At 39.3% G+C, this 18343-nt stretch overlaps 3 protein-coding genes across 3 annotated transcripts; 1 reads left to right on the top strand and 2 right to left on the bottom strand.

The window, feature by feature from the left end:
- Positions 1–858: 858 nt before the first annotated feature.
- Positions 859–4198, bottom strand: LOC122987709 (C-X-C chemokine receptor type 3-like). The gene is made up of 3 exons (XM_044359729.1): positions 3728–4198; positions 2525–2875; positions 859–2169 (listed from the first exon to the last, which is right to left on the bottom strand). Exons 1-3 carry the CDS (start codon positions 3728–3730, stop codon positions 1417–1419), a joined length of 1107 nt encoding a protein of 368 aa, XP_044215664.1. The 5' UTR covers positions 3731–4198; the 3' UTR covers positions 859–1416.
- A 3749-nt stretch (positions 4199–7947) lies between these two features.
- On the bottom strand, positions 7948–12731 carry cxcr3.2 (chemokine (C-X-C motif) receptor 3, tandem duplicate 2). The gene is made up of 3 exons (XM_044360445.1): positions 10680–12731; positions 9814–9888; positions 7948–9554 (listed from the first exon to the last, which is right to left on the bottom strand). Exons 2-3 carry the CDS (start codon positions 9847–9849, stop codon positions 8457–8459), a joined length of 1134 nt encoding a protein of 377 aa, XP_044216380.1. The 5' UTR covers positions 9850–9888; positions 10680–12731; the 3' UTR covers positions 7948–8456.
- A 3247-nt stretch (positions 12732–15978) lies between these two features.
- Positions 15979–18321, top strand: cnfn (cornifelin). Its single transcript, XM_044358862.1, has 4 exons — positions 15979–16823; positions 17112–17231; positions 17315–17451; positions 17633–18321. The coding sequence occupies exons 2-4, from the start codon at positions 17114–17116 to the stop codon at positions 17720–17722; spliced, it is 345 nt and encodes a 114-aa protein (XP_044214797.1). The 5' UTR covers positions 15979–16823; positions 17112–17113; the 3' UTR covers positions 17723–18321.
- Positions 18322–18343: the final 22 nt, after the last annotated feature.

The following is an 18343-nucleotide window of genomic DNA, read 5'->3' as shown; positions in this document are numbered from 1 at the left end:
TTTAATTTTTTAGGAGGAACTCAATACAACATATTTGAGTTAAGCAGCTTGTCTCTATCAGTCTCAGATAACAGACAAGCAGTTGAAGCAGGAAATAACACTTCAAATGACGCAATACTCAAGACTTATAATAAACAGTGATGTTTATAAACTTGACGTGTTGCTGCTGGAAAAGGCAACCAGCATTTCTCATATTTGACCACATTTTTTATCAGCTCTAGTTCTAATAATTTAACCACCATTCTAGTTATAGCAGTAAGAGGAAGGAAAATAGGTGGCCTCAAAGGAGGGGAACAGTCACTTTTTGTGAGTATGACTGCAAATGAAATTACGGTGTGTCTAACACTCAGTTGTGAAAGTACACACATTTCAGGACATATTTAAATACATTACCATCATTATGTTCCCTTGAGCCCTGAAAGCAGACTCGTTTGGCAGGCCATAACCTACACAGCAGTGTAGAAGTGAAACCACAGAGTAAGATTTTCTTCTTTCCATCATTTCCCACCTACTTTCTTTTTCCCCACAACTGACTGCCCTTACGCACAAAGCATGCCTCAGTTCTCCTCCACCAAGTCTTCAAAGGAGAATAAACAGAGAGCTATTTTCTCTCCCTCCTTCTCTCTTTCTCGCGCTCTCTGTCACCTGACTGATGACATCACAACCTTTCTGTGTCATCCTGTGTCCGATAATCCACACACCAATGTTGCAACAATGGAGTCAAGAAGAAAGACTGTGGGATTCGCCGAGGGGAAATTCCCTTACTGAACTTTGTACATTCACACACACACTGCGCAACTGTGGAATTCACACAGTCTTTCTGCTTGAAAATAAAATGTGAAATGAAAAGTGAAACAGTTTGTAAACTGTGTCAGACTGTTTAATGCAGGATTTCAATAACACTGACAATGATAAGAGCTTATATTCCCTCAAATTTTATAGGCTATGGCCTTAGCTTTATGATGATTGTGTTACAGCTGAAACCTCACCCAAAAGTTTTTACACAACACAGAATAAATAATAGAATCATAGTTTGCTTTCAATAGTAATAATAATAATAATAATAATAATAATAATAATAATGGTAATAATGATAATAGACAATTAAAATGCAAATATCTACAACTGAATAAAAAAAAAATCATGATTTAGGGTTAAAATTGTGGTGGTGATTACAAAATAACACACAGTAGTACAACACTAAAACAGCACAACACTACATGTCACCATGATGCAGCATGAATGCTTCACATTAAAGTGAAATATATGAGTGATTTTTAAAAATATCCATTTCTCATCATCATACAGGAAGTGGTCATTCACCCCTTGAACCCATGACATGACTTCACATTAAATTCCTCCCAGGAGTTGAACATTACTTAAGTCTCTTACGAGTCACATGAAGAAATTTTTGCATTAGCACTGAGCTGACTGCACCTGATGCTCTACACTTGTCATCTGCTTCATCTCTTCCCCCCCATGACTCTCTGCAGGCAGGGCTTCCTCACCCACACCCAACTCCCACAGAGAGCCTTCAGATTCAATTCTTGTACACCTCAGCAAAGCCAGCAACTGTTTCCTGAAGTTTCCGCACAGGCTGAGATAGAGCAGTGGCCTGAGGCAGGCATGAACACAGGCTAAAGCAGTTGTGACCAGCAGAGCAGTTTTCAGGAAAGTTTTGGAATTTGTAGTTTCCTGCGGCACCTTAGATGTTCTCATGAAGGTGTCCACAATGAGTGTGATGTTGTATGGCATCCAGCAGAGAAGAAAGATCCACACCAGGGCCAGGATGACCATGGTGGCCCTTTGCTTCTGGAGGCTTTTAGAGCTGCGCTGCAGCATTAGCAGGATACAGGAGCAGCAGACGATAAGGACGACTGCAGGCAGGAGGAAACCCAGTATGTGGTGGAACAGGCGTGATACCAGATTCAACTTTGAAAAATAGTTGGGAATACACAGTGTTTTCTCTTCTGCCTCTGGATCTGCTTTAATTACCAAGAAATCCCAGTTAGGGATAATGAGGAGCAGGGAGAAGAGCCAGACCAACAGGAAACTGATCCGAGCTGACTTGGGCTTCTTGTGGGAGTACAGCCGGGTAGAGTGGGCGATGGACAAGTAGTGGTCCAGACTGATGCAAACCAGCAAAAAGATCCCAAAATAGAAGTTGATCTGGGAAAAAGAAAAGAAAAACTTAAGTTGTGATCTTGTGTAAAACAAAAACCTCCAACCATCATCATTCTCACACTCTCATTTAACTTTCACTTCTCTTATTACACCCTAATCTGATCTCCTTCTCTAGCCTCTTTCCTGAAATGCTTTGAGAAATGTAACTAAGCGAGTATACTTGCTAAATAACAGGATTAAGTACAATGGTCCTGCTCTGCCAAGAATCTTGATTAAGTTGGAAATAATGGCTTACAGCCAAACATTATCCATCCAAAAACAACTTTCTCACAGCTCCACTGAAAAGCTCTCCCTTTCACTATTAGTCCCTGCCTGTTCTACACATCACTTGGTTACCTACATTAAAAACTGCTCCACTGATCTTGCAGAGATGAATCTTTAAGCACCATCCACAATCCTGAGCAGCCTGTACGGCCCAGAAGGGCAGCATCACCAGCAGGAGGATGTCCGCGACACTCAGGAGGAGGATAAAGGTGTCTGATATACTACAGGTTCGCCTCTTTTGACTCAGAACGGCCAGGAGTAGTCCATTCCCCAGCAGACCTACAACCAACACCACGGAGTACAGAAACGGGATCAACACCGCCTCACTGCCTCTTGGCTCGATGTCCTCTTTATACTCATAGTCCCCGTAATCATAGGTGGTGTTAGAGCGAAATATTCCATCAAGTTCCACATCCATGTTCATCTCCTGTGGAGACAAAAAGGTTAAACACAGGCAGAGCTAAAAAAAAATGCTGCTGTGCCTCAGAGGCTAGATGTCTAAAATACCAGCTAATATACTCTCTCTGTGTATCATCAGCTGTGTGAGTGAGAAGTCAATTCTTGAAAATCTCCCTTTGGGAAGCCCAGCTGTGACTTTTATGCCCAGACTCACACATAGCTCACATGGTGTGATGTCACCAGATGAGGCAATAGTGAGATGGCTTTAAACGGAAAACACAGTTTCCTCTGGTCATGCAGCACACACAAACAAACACGCACACATACATACACATCTATGAAATTATTTCATGCACCGTGGCTGCATGACCTGTTTTGCTTTTCTTATCTTGGTGAAGTAGATGCAAATACAACACGGTAGCGGAAGTGCTGGTAAGAAGGCACTTTTCTAATGAGTGGACACATAACTATATAAACTATACAGTGAGGAGCAGTTTCAAAACCGAGATGAATAAAGAAACATATGGCAAAAGGCTTTTAATAGCAGCCTTACTGAAATAATGGCTATAGAACTAGAAATATGCACCAAACCTATGGTAATTATCAGTATCAGACAACCATAACCTTGAGAGGTTTGTAAATAAACTCACTGGCCACTTTATTAGGAACACATATGCAATCTAATGCAATACAACAGCTCTGCCATAAATTCAACTTTTGCGAAGCTACTTATGTTTATTGTTGAGGTCGTAGTGCTTAGTGGTCATGTTGGTGTACTGGAGTGCATTATATTGAAAAGTGTTCCTAGTATTTTGCCTTCCCACATGTATGTTAATGAGTAACCATAACCTTGAGAGGTTAGTAAATGTATCCTGCTTACCATATAGGGCTTCAGCTGCAGAATGTGAGGACCTCAACCTCTCTGAGCGCTGTCGACTGATGATACTAAAAACGGACAAACACAGCAGACTGCACGTATTCTTTCACACCGCTGCCAACAACCACCCCACCGCAGTTTATGACGCCGCAGTTTATGTTTTTGGAGGGGAGACGGACGATATCCTACAGCTGCACAGCCGAAAAATGCATGAAAGCTCCCTCAGCGTGCGAAATATGTGGATCGCCAAACTTATGTTTAAAGGGAATTTGCATGTGGAAATGTACCGAAAATTATTCCACAATGACAAAACCGCCCAGCAGCAGAAGGAAACTAAAAAAAAAAAAAAAAAAAAGGATCTTAGACCGGAACCGGACACACAGCAAAGACACTGCACCTCAGCTACATGTATACAAGGCATTTCACTTTACTTCTCCACTATTGTTTTGGTACATTGTCAACCAGCTCGCACATTGCCATCTCTGCCGGATGTGCCAAGTCTCACCACGGAATTTCTTTTCAAAATAAAACCCTGTTGTTGCCAGTTATTATAATTAACTTCAACAAAATGTTAATGTGTTTTTTATTTTATTTTTATTTTGTTTTTAATTTCTATTTTCATTTCAGGTAGTTTCGGGAGTGGGTTTGCTTGTTTCGGTTTAGTTTTTATTGTTTAGTTTTAGTTTTGTTTTTATTAGTTGCACAACCACAGCGCATCACAACGAAAGCTGTAGGCCTATCTTAGCCTTTGGCAAATTCTTGTAAACTCTACTGATTCAGACAAACCAGTACCTCCTCTCTCCACTAACTGCCGGCAGTGAATCACGTCGGCAGCAGAGGACAGGATTAAAAAGAGAGCAGCTGCGCTCACACACAGTAAGGTTGTGATAACAGGTTGTGAAAAAGAAAAAAAACAATGAAATTGGGAGATTAACAGGAGTAATTACCAATAAGAAGCACAGCGAGAGAAAGGGTTAAAAATAGGAAGACTTTGAAGCCAACTTTACACAGATGCAAACGTAACATTTTAGTAGGAATGGATGACTGTCTCAAGGACATTGTGACATTTTTCTTTTTAAAAATGGCTGCAGTCAGCTAGAAATCTCCCACAGACAGACAGTGCGTGACTGGTATGCTCTATGTGGAAGAATATTTTCTGGATTGTGCACCCACTTCTACTGCAGTTATATTCTATCCAATGTATTAAATGCTCATTATATCAAAAGGGAACACAATATGTGGGAAAGTAAACCCTCATGAAGCAGAAGCTCGAATTATATAACGATACTCCACAAATGGAGGAGAAGTGAAAGTGCGTAGTTGTCAGGAATCGTTGTCTCCCTCATGTTCTTTATGTTCAGCTTGCTTTTACGTAATCACATCACACCCAGATTATTGTAATACGTTGTTGAAGACTTTTTAGGAGTATTCTTTAAACATCATGAATTTTACAAATCTCACAAAAAAAAACATTTAAGACAGTGCTTCAAACTAATTTTTGTTCAGTTCTAATTTCCGTGATTTTTAAATCCAGCACCTTTGCAAAGCATTGACCAAGTGAAAAGCAGAACTCAATTTATATACTGTAAATGTTTTAAATGAAATAAATAAATAATGTTGTCACTGCATATCCCCGAAAATCGGGAGTGTTGGCAGGTATGGGTATTAACAATACAAACACAATGCTGTGAAGGCAATTGACTCCCAGACATGTAGACATCAGTCTCAATAAACAGGCACCAATGCCTCCTCATGCTTGTTGTATTGACAAATTTGACCAAATTGACAAATGCTAAAACTAAAAATATTTTTTTGTATATTTTTATTTCATTTTAATCAGTTTTGTAAGTTCACAGTATCATTTCAGTTAGTTTCCTCTTTTTTCTAAAAGGAAAAATGCTTTTTGTGGACTCAGAAGGTGTAATTCCACCGTTTGGCCACTATGTCAAATTGGCTTCAAAGCCCGGCGCTGTTCTTGGGGGCCCGGTTGTATTCCGAACCTTTCTGTTATTTGTTTTGATAGCCGGTCCGGCCACCTGTGCACGTGCTCGCTGTCCTCCCCGTGGCTGTTTTCAACATGGTGGCCGGGTCACAAAGTTGTTCATATTACAGCTAAACAATTCACTAAAATATGTTTTTGAAAACATTTGCGTCAAGAAATGGGCAATGTAATAACAGAATCTTGATCCATATTTGATCAGCACTGCCTAGTTTGACAGTTTGATCTGAGTTTGGTGAGCTGTCGGTTCAGAGGCTGCTTTCTCTTTTTTCCCCCAACTTTATTGAGTAAACGATGTGCACATTTATTTTGGTCTGAGATGCTGGTGCTATGGTGCAACATCTGGTGGGGCTAAATGTCACATATTGCGCCTTTAACTAAAATGTTTTTTCACACCTAGTTTTAGCTTTTAGTTTAATTTTAGTTAACTAATATAACCTTCCTGCAAAGAGAAATCTGTGAGAAAGAGGCTGAAAATCACCAAAGCTCTTTGGTTTGTAGTAAGAAGCGCAGGATATAATAAAGAAGGCACAGTTGTTATAGGCTCAGTTGTTATTGTGGACAACTAGTGCTTTATTTTGAAGGCCACTGCTGTGTCCCATTGACTATATTTATATACAGTCTGTGCTGTGCCCACATGGAGAGCTGCACTCAAAGCAGACACATGCTTGCAAAAAGAGACGCTTTCCACTAGATGGAGCTTTTGTGCTTGTTTCCAAACTGGAGAACAGGGAAAACCTGAAGCTTTGTACAAAATTGCAGGTTTTTCCTTTTTATCTGGATGAAGTTTGTTTTCACATTCATCTGCTGAAAGTGGAAAATTACAGTTGGTTGCAATCTGCAACCTCACTGCTAGATGCCACTAAATCTTACACACTGGTCCATTGACATGTTGCAGCAGGAGACGTGAAGCAGGAGACATCTTCTGTCAAGTAGTTAAACTTCTGAAATTAAATATATTTGCATATTCATATACTCTGGAATTTTTAATGAGGGAGAAGGAGTGGATGCTATTTTAAGGATTTTAACATGGTAATCATGCTTCTTTCTTTTTTTGTGGAAAAATCAAATCAGACACACAATATTGTTCCAAGCAGAGATGTCTGTCTCCATGTCTGGAGAGGATCTTTAAGGGTATTATGGTGATCACGATTTTACTCACTTATCAAGATACACTTTAGGACAGAAACTAAATCATAGTAGCTATACCTGAACACACTAGTTATTTGGCAGATTCACAAATATAGCCTAAATAAAAACTTATGATTTGCTCATTAAAAAAGATGTATTGTTATAGATTAAACAACTCAACATTATATTAAACAGTTAAAATTAACTCCACCTCAGCCAGCTGCAACATGTCAATGCAGCAACATATTAAGGCACCAGAAATGATAAAACACTAACATGGTAGCTAGATATAGTAAACAGCATTACAGGAAGCATTCTACATATTGAGTGATTTTAATTTGATACCGTAAGTATGTTCAGCTGATACAGTAAGAATTTTGTACTTAAGTCAATTTTGAATGCAGAACTTTTACTTGTCACAGAGTGTTTTTACATGTTGGCATTGATATTTTCACTTCAGTTATGGATCTGAATACTACTCCCACCACTGGTCGTGGTTATTGTCCAGTTTTATAACATTAACAATAATCTACCAACCGATTAAACAATCCATGTTGACATTACAATATAACAGTTGGACCTGCTTTGTGAGTAAATAACGTGAGTGAATGTGAATCTACACTTCTAATAATGTTGCAGCAGCTCAGAACCATGAACCAAATTCATTCTTTGAGCAGCAGCTCCAGACTCATATTTATTAAAATCACAGTCCTGAAGGAAAATCAGTTTCTAAGGATTGTACATTAACCAAACCTTGTTACAGACCAACTTCCTGTAATGAATGGAAATTTATAAGATGGCAATTGCATGAACCATGAGATGGAAGTTGGTCAGAATGAACATGCAGAGAAAGAACCTGAGATGTTGATGCATAATAGATATCACACTTTGTTTTATATCCAAAATATTTATTACAAAAATCATTGTACTCAACAAAGGGTTTGAGTTTTTATGTTACATACAAAATTATAAATGAGTCACATTTATTTCCTACAGCACCATGAACACATTTGAAGCACACAGCTGGACAAACAGCTGTATATGGATTATGGAAATAAAGAAACAACTTTTTACACCATTTTCACTGATTTAGCTGAAACTGAGAGTGGAATCTGATGAGACTATTGTATGACCATTGAAGCTACAGGCTACATCTTAAACTGCTGAACAAGCTTTTTCAGAGGTATGAAAAAATTTGGCTATTTCACAAGATTCCTTTGTGGACACAAAAATCAACACGTCCATAAAAACATTATACGACAGCATCGGCTTAAGGGAGTGGCATTTGTTTTACACTATGGCCCACCCCTAACAGCAGTTTGTACAACTTGAGTCACTTTGTATTTTCACTATAGTTTTCTTGGAAACTCCCCCCCCCCCAGACAATAACAAAACTTGTTGAAAGCTGCACCATATCTACAGAAAGCCCCAGTGGATGAAATACATTACAGGCAGAAAACTTTTTTCCTCTGAGAACATTTTTAAAGTTTTAATTAAATGGAATTTCAACTTTTGTCTCATGCCAAACACTCCTCTCACACATACAACCATATACTATCTCACAAAATCTCCCTCTTTCTTCCTGTAACCAGCATTCGAACTTCACACCATGACAGAGTACGAGGTGTTCTCGCTTTCTGCTGAGCTGAAGGAGCCTGTAGTTTTTCGGAGCCTCCTCTCCCTCCAGCCCTCCATCCCCAGCCAGCCTCTTTGTCCCAGAAGCCCCTTACACATTCTAGCCAGCTCCCTCCTGAACTTCACCCCCACAAAGCCATATAGCAGAGGGTTCAAGGCGCAATGTGACAGCCCCACACTTTCAGTGACCAGAGTCCCAATGTCCACTACACGGCCAAACTGGCATCCTCCAGTCACCGCGCCCAGCCTCTGCAGACTATCTGCCAACTGGAAGCAGTTGTATGGTGCCCAGCAGATGAAAAACACAGACACCAGGGAGATGATGAGGCGGAGAGATTTCCGCTTTTGGCGGCGGGTGGCGTTGCAGAGTGACCTGAAGATACGGATGTAGCAGTAGAGCATGATCAGCAGAGGGAACCCAAATCCCAGAACCATGCTGACCAGCTGTAGCCCCACCTGCCACTGTGTTGAGTTCTCAGTGAACCATATCTGGCACAGCAGCAGCTTCTGCTGGCCTATAGGGGCCTCGACTACCTGTTTGAAGGTAATGTCCACTCCACTCAGGCCCAAGCACCCCACCCAGATGACAGCGCAGGCAATCTGGGCATGGCAAGTGTTGCGCTTCCAGCCGGAGCTGACAGCGTGAACGATGGCCAGGTATCGGTCAAAGCTGATGCAGGCTAGGAAAAGGATGCCACTATAGCGGTTCAGGGAGAAGAGGGCACCAGAGATCTTGCAAAGAGCCAAGCCGAATACCCATTGGTGAGCCCATTGCACTGCAAACAGAGGCAGGGTGAAGGCCAGCAGGAGGTCAGAAATGGCCAGGTGAAGGAGGAAAGTGTCGGTCAGAGAGAATGCACAGGCGCCACCACTCTGCGAATTTCGGTAGCGCCGGATCACACACAGCACCAGCACGTTGCCCATCAAAGCCAGAATGAACACCAGGCTGTATACCACAGGGGAATACTTCCGTGCAAATTCATAGATGTCCTCCTGTAAGCATGGGGCTGCGTGAGTCTTGCTCGTTCCAGGGAACGATGTGTAATTGTCATCGTAATCAAAGTTCTGTTGACAAAAGAGAGGAAAAAGAGTTATGTTAAATACTTTATAATGCTGAAACCAATCATTTTTCATTTGCTAAGATTTTAATTTAGTTTTTGACATGAAGATTCCCAAAATGTCAAATTAAATGAATTTCTGTATTTAATTTGATCAATAAGGAACTTTTAATGATACTGATTAACTATCATCTGAGAATATCTCTACGGTGGGCTTTTACTTGCTCATGTTATGCACTTGTAGGATTATAAAAGTAGCCACTCACCCAGTAGTCTTCTACGGTTGGTGTGACCAAATCCATATTTGTAGCAATCACAGAGGCAGCAGAACACCTGAAACCCTCCAAGAGTCAAAAGAGCACACTCTGCTCATAAACACATTGGCTAAACATCCTTTTTCACAGTCTATCTCTGTTACACTTGTCCAGATGAGGGAGGATCAGAAAGAAGAAGTTGGCATATAAGGAACCGAAACCTGACACATTTTAGACAGATGCAAACATAGCATCATATTAGGAATGGATGACTGTCTCAAGGAAATTGTGACATATATTTTTAAAAAATGGCTGCAGCCAGCTATAAACCTCCCACAGACAGACGATGTGTGACTGGTAGACCCTACGTGGAAAAATATTTTCTGGATTGTGCACCCACGTCTACCGAGTTATTTTCTATCAAATGTATTAAATACTCATTATATCAAAAGGGAGCAAAATTTGTGGGAATGTAAACCCTCAAGAAGGAGAAACTGGATTTACATAACAATACTCCACAAATGGAGGGGAAGTGAAAGTGCGTAGTTGTCAGGAATTGTTGTCTCCTCCATGTTGTTCTTTATGTCCAGCTTGCTTTGATGTAATCACATCACACCCAGATTATTGTAATAACTTGTTGAAGACTTTTCAGGACTATTCTTTAAACATCATGAATTTTACAAATCTCACAAAAATCATTTAAGACAGTGCTTCAAACTAATTTCTGTTTTGTTCTGATTTCTGTAATCTTTAAATCCAGCACCTTTGCAAAGCATTGACCAAGTGAAAAGCAGAACTCAATTTATATACTGTAAATGTTTTAAATGAAATAAATAAATTATGTTGTCACTAGAGATCAAGAGGAGGAAAAGACTTACCCTCTGAGATCTTGTAAAGAAGACAGGGAGGATGTAACTAGGAACTGATGCAGAACATCCTGGATACAATCATAGATATATAGATAAGTTTACAAAGAACATAACAGGAAATGAAATAATTTCATCTATTATTATGACACTCTTTGGGGAAAACATGAACAGTATTGAATCCGAGTCCTTATACATATTAGAGATTCTCTGGCCAAAGAGATACCAAAAAAGGATATACAAGAATGCTCTTTGCAGTAAAATGAAATACATATAAATGTAGTCAGATGCCTGATGTGATCAGACACGACAGTGCAGTAGAATAGAAGACCTTCACTGAGAGTACTATTCTGTCCATGCTACAACTTATTTTTCCACTTCAAAAGCTGCGAGAGGTTTAGTTAAATTGAGAAGTCAGTTCAACACACGTATGAAACACTGGTTTCCACAAAAAACACATTCAGACTCAGTTCAGAAGAACTCAAATGGTGGTTTTGAGATGAGGTTTTGCAATGTATCACAAAGTCCCCATAGAGAGCAATGAGATGGACAGCATGAGGCAATGCACCTTCCACTATTACTATAGATTTTGTTTTAAAAAATGTGTTAAATGCATGAGGAACTGAATACTCTTGTGGTTACTTCTGTGTCGACTGTGGGGTGTTCTGGTAAACTACATTGTGCAACTTTCTGTATCTGTATCTTACTTCTGCTCTAGTCGAGATGTTAAACTACAAACTATAGAGCTTTACGGATTGTTAAAAAATAAAGCACTGTACTTAAGTATAGTTTTAAGGTACTTGAGCAATCCCATGTAATGCTACTTTATTCTTTTGCTCCATCACAGAGATACTACATTTATTTGACAGTTGTAGTTAATTTTTAGATCACAAATTTACAATCCAAGTGTTTATTTTATAAAATATTTCTTATAAACTACGTAACACTAGTTAAAACTAGCAGTAACAGTAAAAAGTAAAACGCTTGCCTGTATTTTTACAGTTTGGTATTGCTACTTTTATTTAAGTAAAGGATCTGAATACTTCTTCCACCACTGTGTATATGTCTGTAATGTAATCTGACACGCACATGGGGAGGGAAATGGGTGACCATCCTTGTTCTTCTGACAGCCAAAGTCCTTATAAGATGTGTCTGGTGCCATAATTGCAGACTTCAATGCCTCTTTTTAAAAACATGGGTCACTCAAATACCCCTCTGGTCAACCCAAATGCTCCTCTGAGGGCAAATATGAACCTTTGCCCTGCATTGTGTTTTCTGTATGGTCTTTTCATTCTTACCTTTGTTCCATAAAAAGCTCATTCAGCCTATTGTATCTCACCCATATCTGTAAATTAAGTTACATCTTTACATAACATTATCCCACTCATCAGCTGCAATAATTACAAATTCTTCTGTTTAAATGCTGTTTTCTGCAGGAAATGTTGTCAGTCAACACAGGAAATCAAATTTTAGTAGTACTTAAACAGATAATGAAAAATGGTATATCTGTTTGTTTTGGTTTGCTGTTTCAACCAAGCCCTGATTCAAAACTCGAGCATTGTGAGATGGAATTCAGAAATATTTGAAAAATGCACTTGAGGAATGCAAATATGTACATTTGAGATGTAATTGCAGTCGTTTGAGGGGTATGTGAAATCACACCTGTGGGGAATGAGTCATGACAGAGCATAACAGTGCTGTTGCCTGCTCTGTGTTGTCCTGGCAGGTGTTATTGTAATCAAAGTTGTGTTTAAAGTATTTTCTAATGTTCAGATTTCTTCATTACCTGTACTGTAACACCTGTAATGTGACCGTTATTTTAAGGCCACACCTCTGTAAGCTACTTAGGTGAGCCACCTGATCTGAATATACTGTATCTGGTAATTGGTTTAAAATGTTCAGTAATCTAATGCCCGTCTGAAATAAAAAATAACAAAGTTCCATAATGTCACATGCCCAATTATAGATTACACATGATGTGATGATATAGCATATTTTGGATTATGAAAACCAATTTAGCTAGTGGTAAAATATTGCATTTTATGTGTATAAATGTTTAAATAATAGCAGAATATTGACAGGTATATGAGTTTACTAGAAACCATGGTAGGTATAATACTAGGCACAGTCAAAATTCAGTCAAAAACTATAGATAAGGTTTTTTAAAAATCATTTCAATGTGTCTGGGCCTACCAGATGATATCAGATATTTAAGAGTCCATTAGAATTTTGAAAACAGTTATAAAACCATCTTACTAAAGAAAATGGACTGAGTAGAGATGAGTAAATATATCGAATCTTTTAAAATGTAGTCCATGCAATATTTGAGACAGTGTGTAAAATCTATTATAGCAATAGGTTTATAGGCAGGCATAAGGAACTGAAGAATATATTTGGTCATCGAATCAGAAACACAAAAGTGCAGGCAGGCAACCAAAACAAACCAATGGTCCAACAAAGCTGAAATCAAAACCAGACCTTATATACAAACTAAACTAATCAGACAACAAGGAACAGGTGGCACAACACAAAGGCAGGCTGGGAGCTGATTGGCAGGGAAGACACTGGGAGCAAGGCAGGGCTGACGAGACTGATATAGGGCAGGTGTGAAGGTGACAGCAGACTGAGGAAGTAAACTGAGATAAAGGTAGGGTTCATGAGGATGATGCAGGGCAGGTGTGGAGGGAAAAACGGGCTGGGGAGGAGTGCAGGAAGGAGGAAAACCAAAACCCAGAAAACACAATTAGGCTCAAGAAGGCCCCAAATGCCAGCAGGCCAAATGCAAACAAAACACACGGTGCTACTGTACAGAGCTAAATGAGCTGCAAAATAACTAAGACATGCAAACTCATTCTGAATCATGTGAAGGCAAAAGTATTACTTCAGCTCTGTATGCTCACATGTACACAAACTTAAACGTCAGGACAAAGGTTAACTACAATGAGCAATAATATCTCAAGGGGTCGTTCTGTCCATCCTCCACTCAGTCCAGACTTCAAGGTATAGTCAGCAATTCTAATGTAATACTTTTTTTTTTGTCAAATTCAGTGAATATCTCCTCACAGTCTGCTAGCTGTCCGTTCTGTGTGTGCACTGAAAAAAATCTGGTGTTAATACACAGCCCTGGTTCTTTAAATGGGCATGTCAACACAGTGGCTCAGAGCAAGCCACACAACACTATTCCAGCCAATCAGCAGGGGGTGTTCGTGGTCATGCACAGGACAAGGGGAAGTCATGAGAGCAGCTGTGGACCTTTTCCAAAGTAGCCCCTACCCACTCCCACTTGTCACGGAGTGCACTCCTGACACAATAAATGTATTTACATTTTCCTTTATACATTTGTAGTCAGAAGTATATTTAGCTCCTGCCACTAACAGGGATATAACAACCAGAGGTTGTGAACATTGTTGTCTCTGATATGAAGGATACACAAAAGGACTGTCAAACTATTAAAAAATGTATTAATGTTCCATTTGAAATAAATTAAACAACTTACTGAAGTTCCTGTACAAACCAGTTTTGTTTAAATAAAAAACGACACTAATGTCAAACATATAGGTTGACTTAATCATATATAATACAACATATACATACACTATAATACCAAAATGACTCCCGAGCCTCTTTGGTTGCATTTCTCTTCTTTATAAACATCCTCTCCTTTTACATTCTTATGTTTATAAGCTGCATGTTTTTAGCAACAGTCCCTGTAAATATACAATACGTTACAATCAAATAGACACGTCTACCGTTTTCTAGACTAGAAAACGGTATATTCGATCTAAATACAATGTATCCTTTAAGTTTTAAACATCTGCGTGGCAATATTAAATGTCTATGTTAGTTTGAGCAGTTTACTATTAAATGTTTGTACAGGTTGTCACACAGAAGTTAACATTTGTATACAGCGCCTCCATGACGAACACAATAGGCGTTGCACGTGCCCAGTAAGTCAGCATCGATATAGGCACGCTGCTGGAGGGTTTTATAAACCACTTCCACTCTCCGCTGTTGGTTTGGGATGGCACTTAATATGGCAGACCCTCCACATGAACGCGCAAACGGAGTGGAAGTAGGTAGGGAGAGGGTTTAGGGGGTACTTTGGAAAAGGCCCAGCGTGTGTTAAGACTTGACAGTCTCCCGTCTCCAGCACCTGTTGAATGGTTAGGGAGGGCTGGTGAACTGGAGAGAGAGAGAGGCTGTGGCCAATTCACTTAGAAAGTGTTTTAGCACGGAACAGATACGCTTCTATTATTTTAAATGTATCAAACCACTCTGAATCCCAGACAGTCTCACAGAAGCCCCCCGTTTTTTTACGTTCTGAGTCCGTTTCTGTCGCATTTAGTGAAGCGTAATCTGAGCAGGCAGTAAAGTAAATCTCTGTTGTCATTCAGCCTGGTGTCCTCTCAGCTCCTCAGGAGCTTCAGCTGAAAGGAGGTTGGTTTTGTGAACAGAGAAGCTGCATGTCGAGTGAGAAGTGGGCAGACCGCAGAGAGTCTGACAGTCTGGACGGACTTTTTCTACTCGTGATAGAATGTGAGGGGAACAGAAGTGACTCTACAGCTGACTCATCACTTATGTATTCCGCCATGTTTCTCTTTTGGTCATTGCTTTGGAGTCCATGAACTTGGATTTGGGGGGGGGGGGGGGACTTACAGGCACAGTTACCATAAAGAAGAACTGGAATTAACAGAAACACAGGGTCAACACAGGAACCCAAAAGAACAAAAACACGGAGTCCAAACACAACAGAAAGTCCTGGCAGGAAATAACAGTTCCAAGTCCAAGAAATGTGCTTAATTTGCACTAAACCTGGATTGCTATGCTAAGCAGCACTTTATTATGACCACCATTCCAATGGTTTGATACTTTTAACAAACGTTTGATACTTCTTGTCTCCCTTTTTGTCTGCTGTAACCGTCATGACTAATGTCCTTTGTCCTCTTGTATGTTGTGTTTGTGTTTTTTCTGTTTGTTTGTTTTTTTTACCCTCTACTGCAAATGAAATTTCTTCTCGAGGGACAATAAATATTTGAACTGAACTGAACTGTAATCTTTAACAGGGTGGGGGTAAGTGTTTTTATCATGTGTCATGCTACTATTTTATGGATTAATTTCATGCATTACATCTTGTTTGTGTTTCATATTATTTGTAGTTTGTCTAACTTTATTTTTATTATTTATATATATTTTAATTATTTCATTATATTTTTCTTTTTTTGACTTGTCATTATTTACATCCAATGTTGCTGAAACTGTCATTTGTGTATGTGTTTTAATTTTGTTTATATTACAATTTTATTATTCACATATCCTTTTGACAAAATAAATCTCAACCTAACCTAATGTTGCATTGTGCCCATCTGTCACTGCTATGTGTGTATTTTACTTTGTCTTACTGTAAATATTTTTGTCTTCAATCTCTTTTATATTCCTGTAATGTTGGTATTGTCTTATGTGTCATGTATGAACTTGATAAAGACTCCATGAAGATGATTCCTGGGTGCACAGCTAACAGGGATCAAACATATAAACATATGAACAAAAGGTGTTGTATTCTATACACTGTAGTTGAAGAACCTTCTGTCACGTTACATCATCTCTGCATGCACGTGTTGAGTAATGTTCATCACTTTTTTCTACAGAAAGACATGTGTGCATCAGGACAAAACAGAAATACAAAAACGCACGAACATAAAACAATGCATTGCACAAGAGTGCAAACCCTTTTCAACTAAGGTCTGTGCTCGACAGTCACAGATCATTTTTACTCTTATTTTCTCATTGATATAGTTGGGTCCACAGTGAGTACACACCACACCCATGCACTAAAGGTAAAACCTGGTTTCTGAATGTGGCTGAAATACAAATATGCACTGCTTTGTTCTTCAATTACTGAATGCTGATAAAAACCACGTCATGCTAGGCGCACCCTTTTGAAAGGTGTGGTACGCCCCAAAATCAAACATTTGAGTTTTCTATTTACCGGGTGTTTGTACCTGCCCAGATAGTCATTGTTTGCCATGTTATATCAGCATAGAAACTCCAGTGATGTCACACACAGTATAAGAGTAACGGCCATTGCCTTCTGATCGTATAAGTAGCCATCTACAACATCGGACAACCTTTACAGGAGCTATAGACTAACTTTTTGAGGTAAGATGTGAAGCAACGTTTCCTCCAAGCCGAGGTTGTCCTGTCCAGCTCCATGGAGTCTTCAGGCTATATCGCTGAAGCTGTGGCACAGGAATGGACACTTACCTGGACATTTGCTTGGAGGAAGCGTTGCTGCAAATAGGACCCATCAATGTTCCTTTTTAAAAATATTGTGGCTTGCTACAACTGCCTGAACATTACTACAAAGAATGAAAACTAAACAATATCATCTGTTTTTTATTATTTATATTTCTCCTCAACCTCATATTCCTCTTCTTCTACCTACAGCCATGGCGTTCCAGTCAAATGTGATCAGCTCGCAGCCTCAGGTCTCTGTCACACAGTACTCCTCTGGATTATCAGATTGGAGTTCAAATGTGTGCGACTGTTGTGAAGACTGTGGCATCTGTACGTGTGTTTGTGGAAATAAGCAGAAATTAGCCTTTGCTGGGAAATAAAACCCTATGTGACAATATATCTCTCACTTTCAGGTCTTTGTGCATCATTCGTCCCATGTATCCTGGCCTGTAAGGTGGCTCAGGACAACGGGGACAGCTGCTGCTTGCCCTTCCTTCCTGGTGCCATGATTGCTCTAAGGACAAGCATGCGCAGCAGATACAACATAGGTGTAAGTTTGCTAAATTTGTCAAACAACTGTACTTTCAGTACTTTTGTAATGAAAATAGGATGCTGTTTTGTGAAATGCAGAGACCTAGTCCCTGAACACAGACCTATAAAGACATTGTTCTTTTTTTTTAATGAGATGACAATGTTTGTCACCTGTTTACTGTCCCTGTGCTTTTTCCCAGGGCTCTGTGTGTGATGACTGGGTAGTCATGGCCTGCCTGCCTCTGTGTGGACTGTGTCAGATGGCACGAGAGCAAAAGATGAGAGGATGAGAAAGAAAAGGGATGTTGAATGTAATTTACAAAATGAAAAAGGTAGAGCACATGTAGAAATTTACATTCCTTGGTCTGAACCCCATTTCTGCATTTCAAATTTGTTTCATTTGCATTTTCATAATTAAGTAAAGTTTTGCCAAAGCATGTTGTTACAAGGTTTACAATTATTTAATCTATACCATTATTGTATTGTATATACTACTTTATACTACTATTAGCATACTTATTGAGTCACTGAAGATGTTGGCAGAGAACTGTTTTTCATACCAAGTTAAACAGCGACCCACTGTGATGAAATTGTCTTTATGCAACAAACATGAGGCCATGAAGGAGGAAATGTTGGGATTTACAGCAGTGACTTTTCCCTTACAATAAATCAGCAAGTTTATAATGGCATTTAGACACATTATTTATTTTGGAATGTAATTGTAACTGCAGACTGCTTTCCCTCCACATAATATTCTTTTACTCCATAATGTGTATCATGTGTTCATGTAATATTCTATACAATGAGTATTTTATATATGTTTAATTAAGAAATGTATATTCATTCAAACAACAGTGTTTCAATAAAACCCTTTGGTCATGTTATGTTATGATTTATACACCATTTGCTGC

This window comes from Thunnus albacares, chromosome 8 (assembly GCF_914725855.1).
Source record: "Thunnus albacares chromosome 8, fThuAlb1.1, whole genome shotgun sequence".
NCBI classification, from domain to species: domain Eukaryota; kingdom Metazoa; phylum Chordata; class Actinopteri; order Scombriformes; family Scombridae; genus Thunnus; species Thunnus albacares.
The sequence above is the reverse complement of the archived record's forward strand: the minus strand, read 5'-3'. Positions and strand labels throughout refer to the sequence as shown.

Coding starts and splice junctions, on each gene's coding strand:
- LOC122987709 (XM_044359729.1), bottom strand. Junction 2,170..2,524: donor TCAGTGGAGCAGTTTTTAAT/GTAGGTAACCAA, acceptor TCTTTTTCCCAG/ATCAACTTCTATTTTGGGAT.
- cnfn (XM_044358862.1), top strand. CDS start 17,114: ATGGCGTTCCAGTCAAATGTGATCAGCTCGCAGCCTCAGGTCTCTGTC. Junction 17,232..17,314: donor TTGTGAAGACTGTGGCATCT/GTACGTGTGTTT, acceptor TCTCACTTTCAG/GTCTTTGTGCATCATTCGTC. Junction 17,452..17,632: donor GCAGCAGATACAACATAGGT/GTAAGTTTGCTA, acceptor GCTTTTTCCCAG/GGCTCTGTGTGTGATGACTG.
- cxcr3.2 (XM_044360445.1), bottom strand. CDS start 9,849: ATGGATTTGGTCACACCAACCGTAGAAGACTACTGG. Junction 9,555..9,813: donor CAACCGTAGAAGACTACTGG/GTGAGTGGCTAC, acceptor TTTTGTCAACAG/AACTTTGATTACGATGACAA.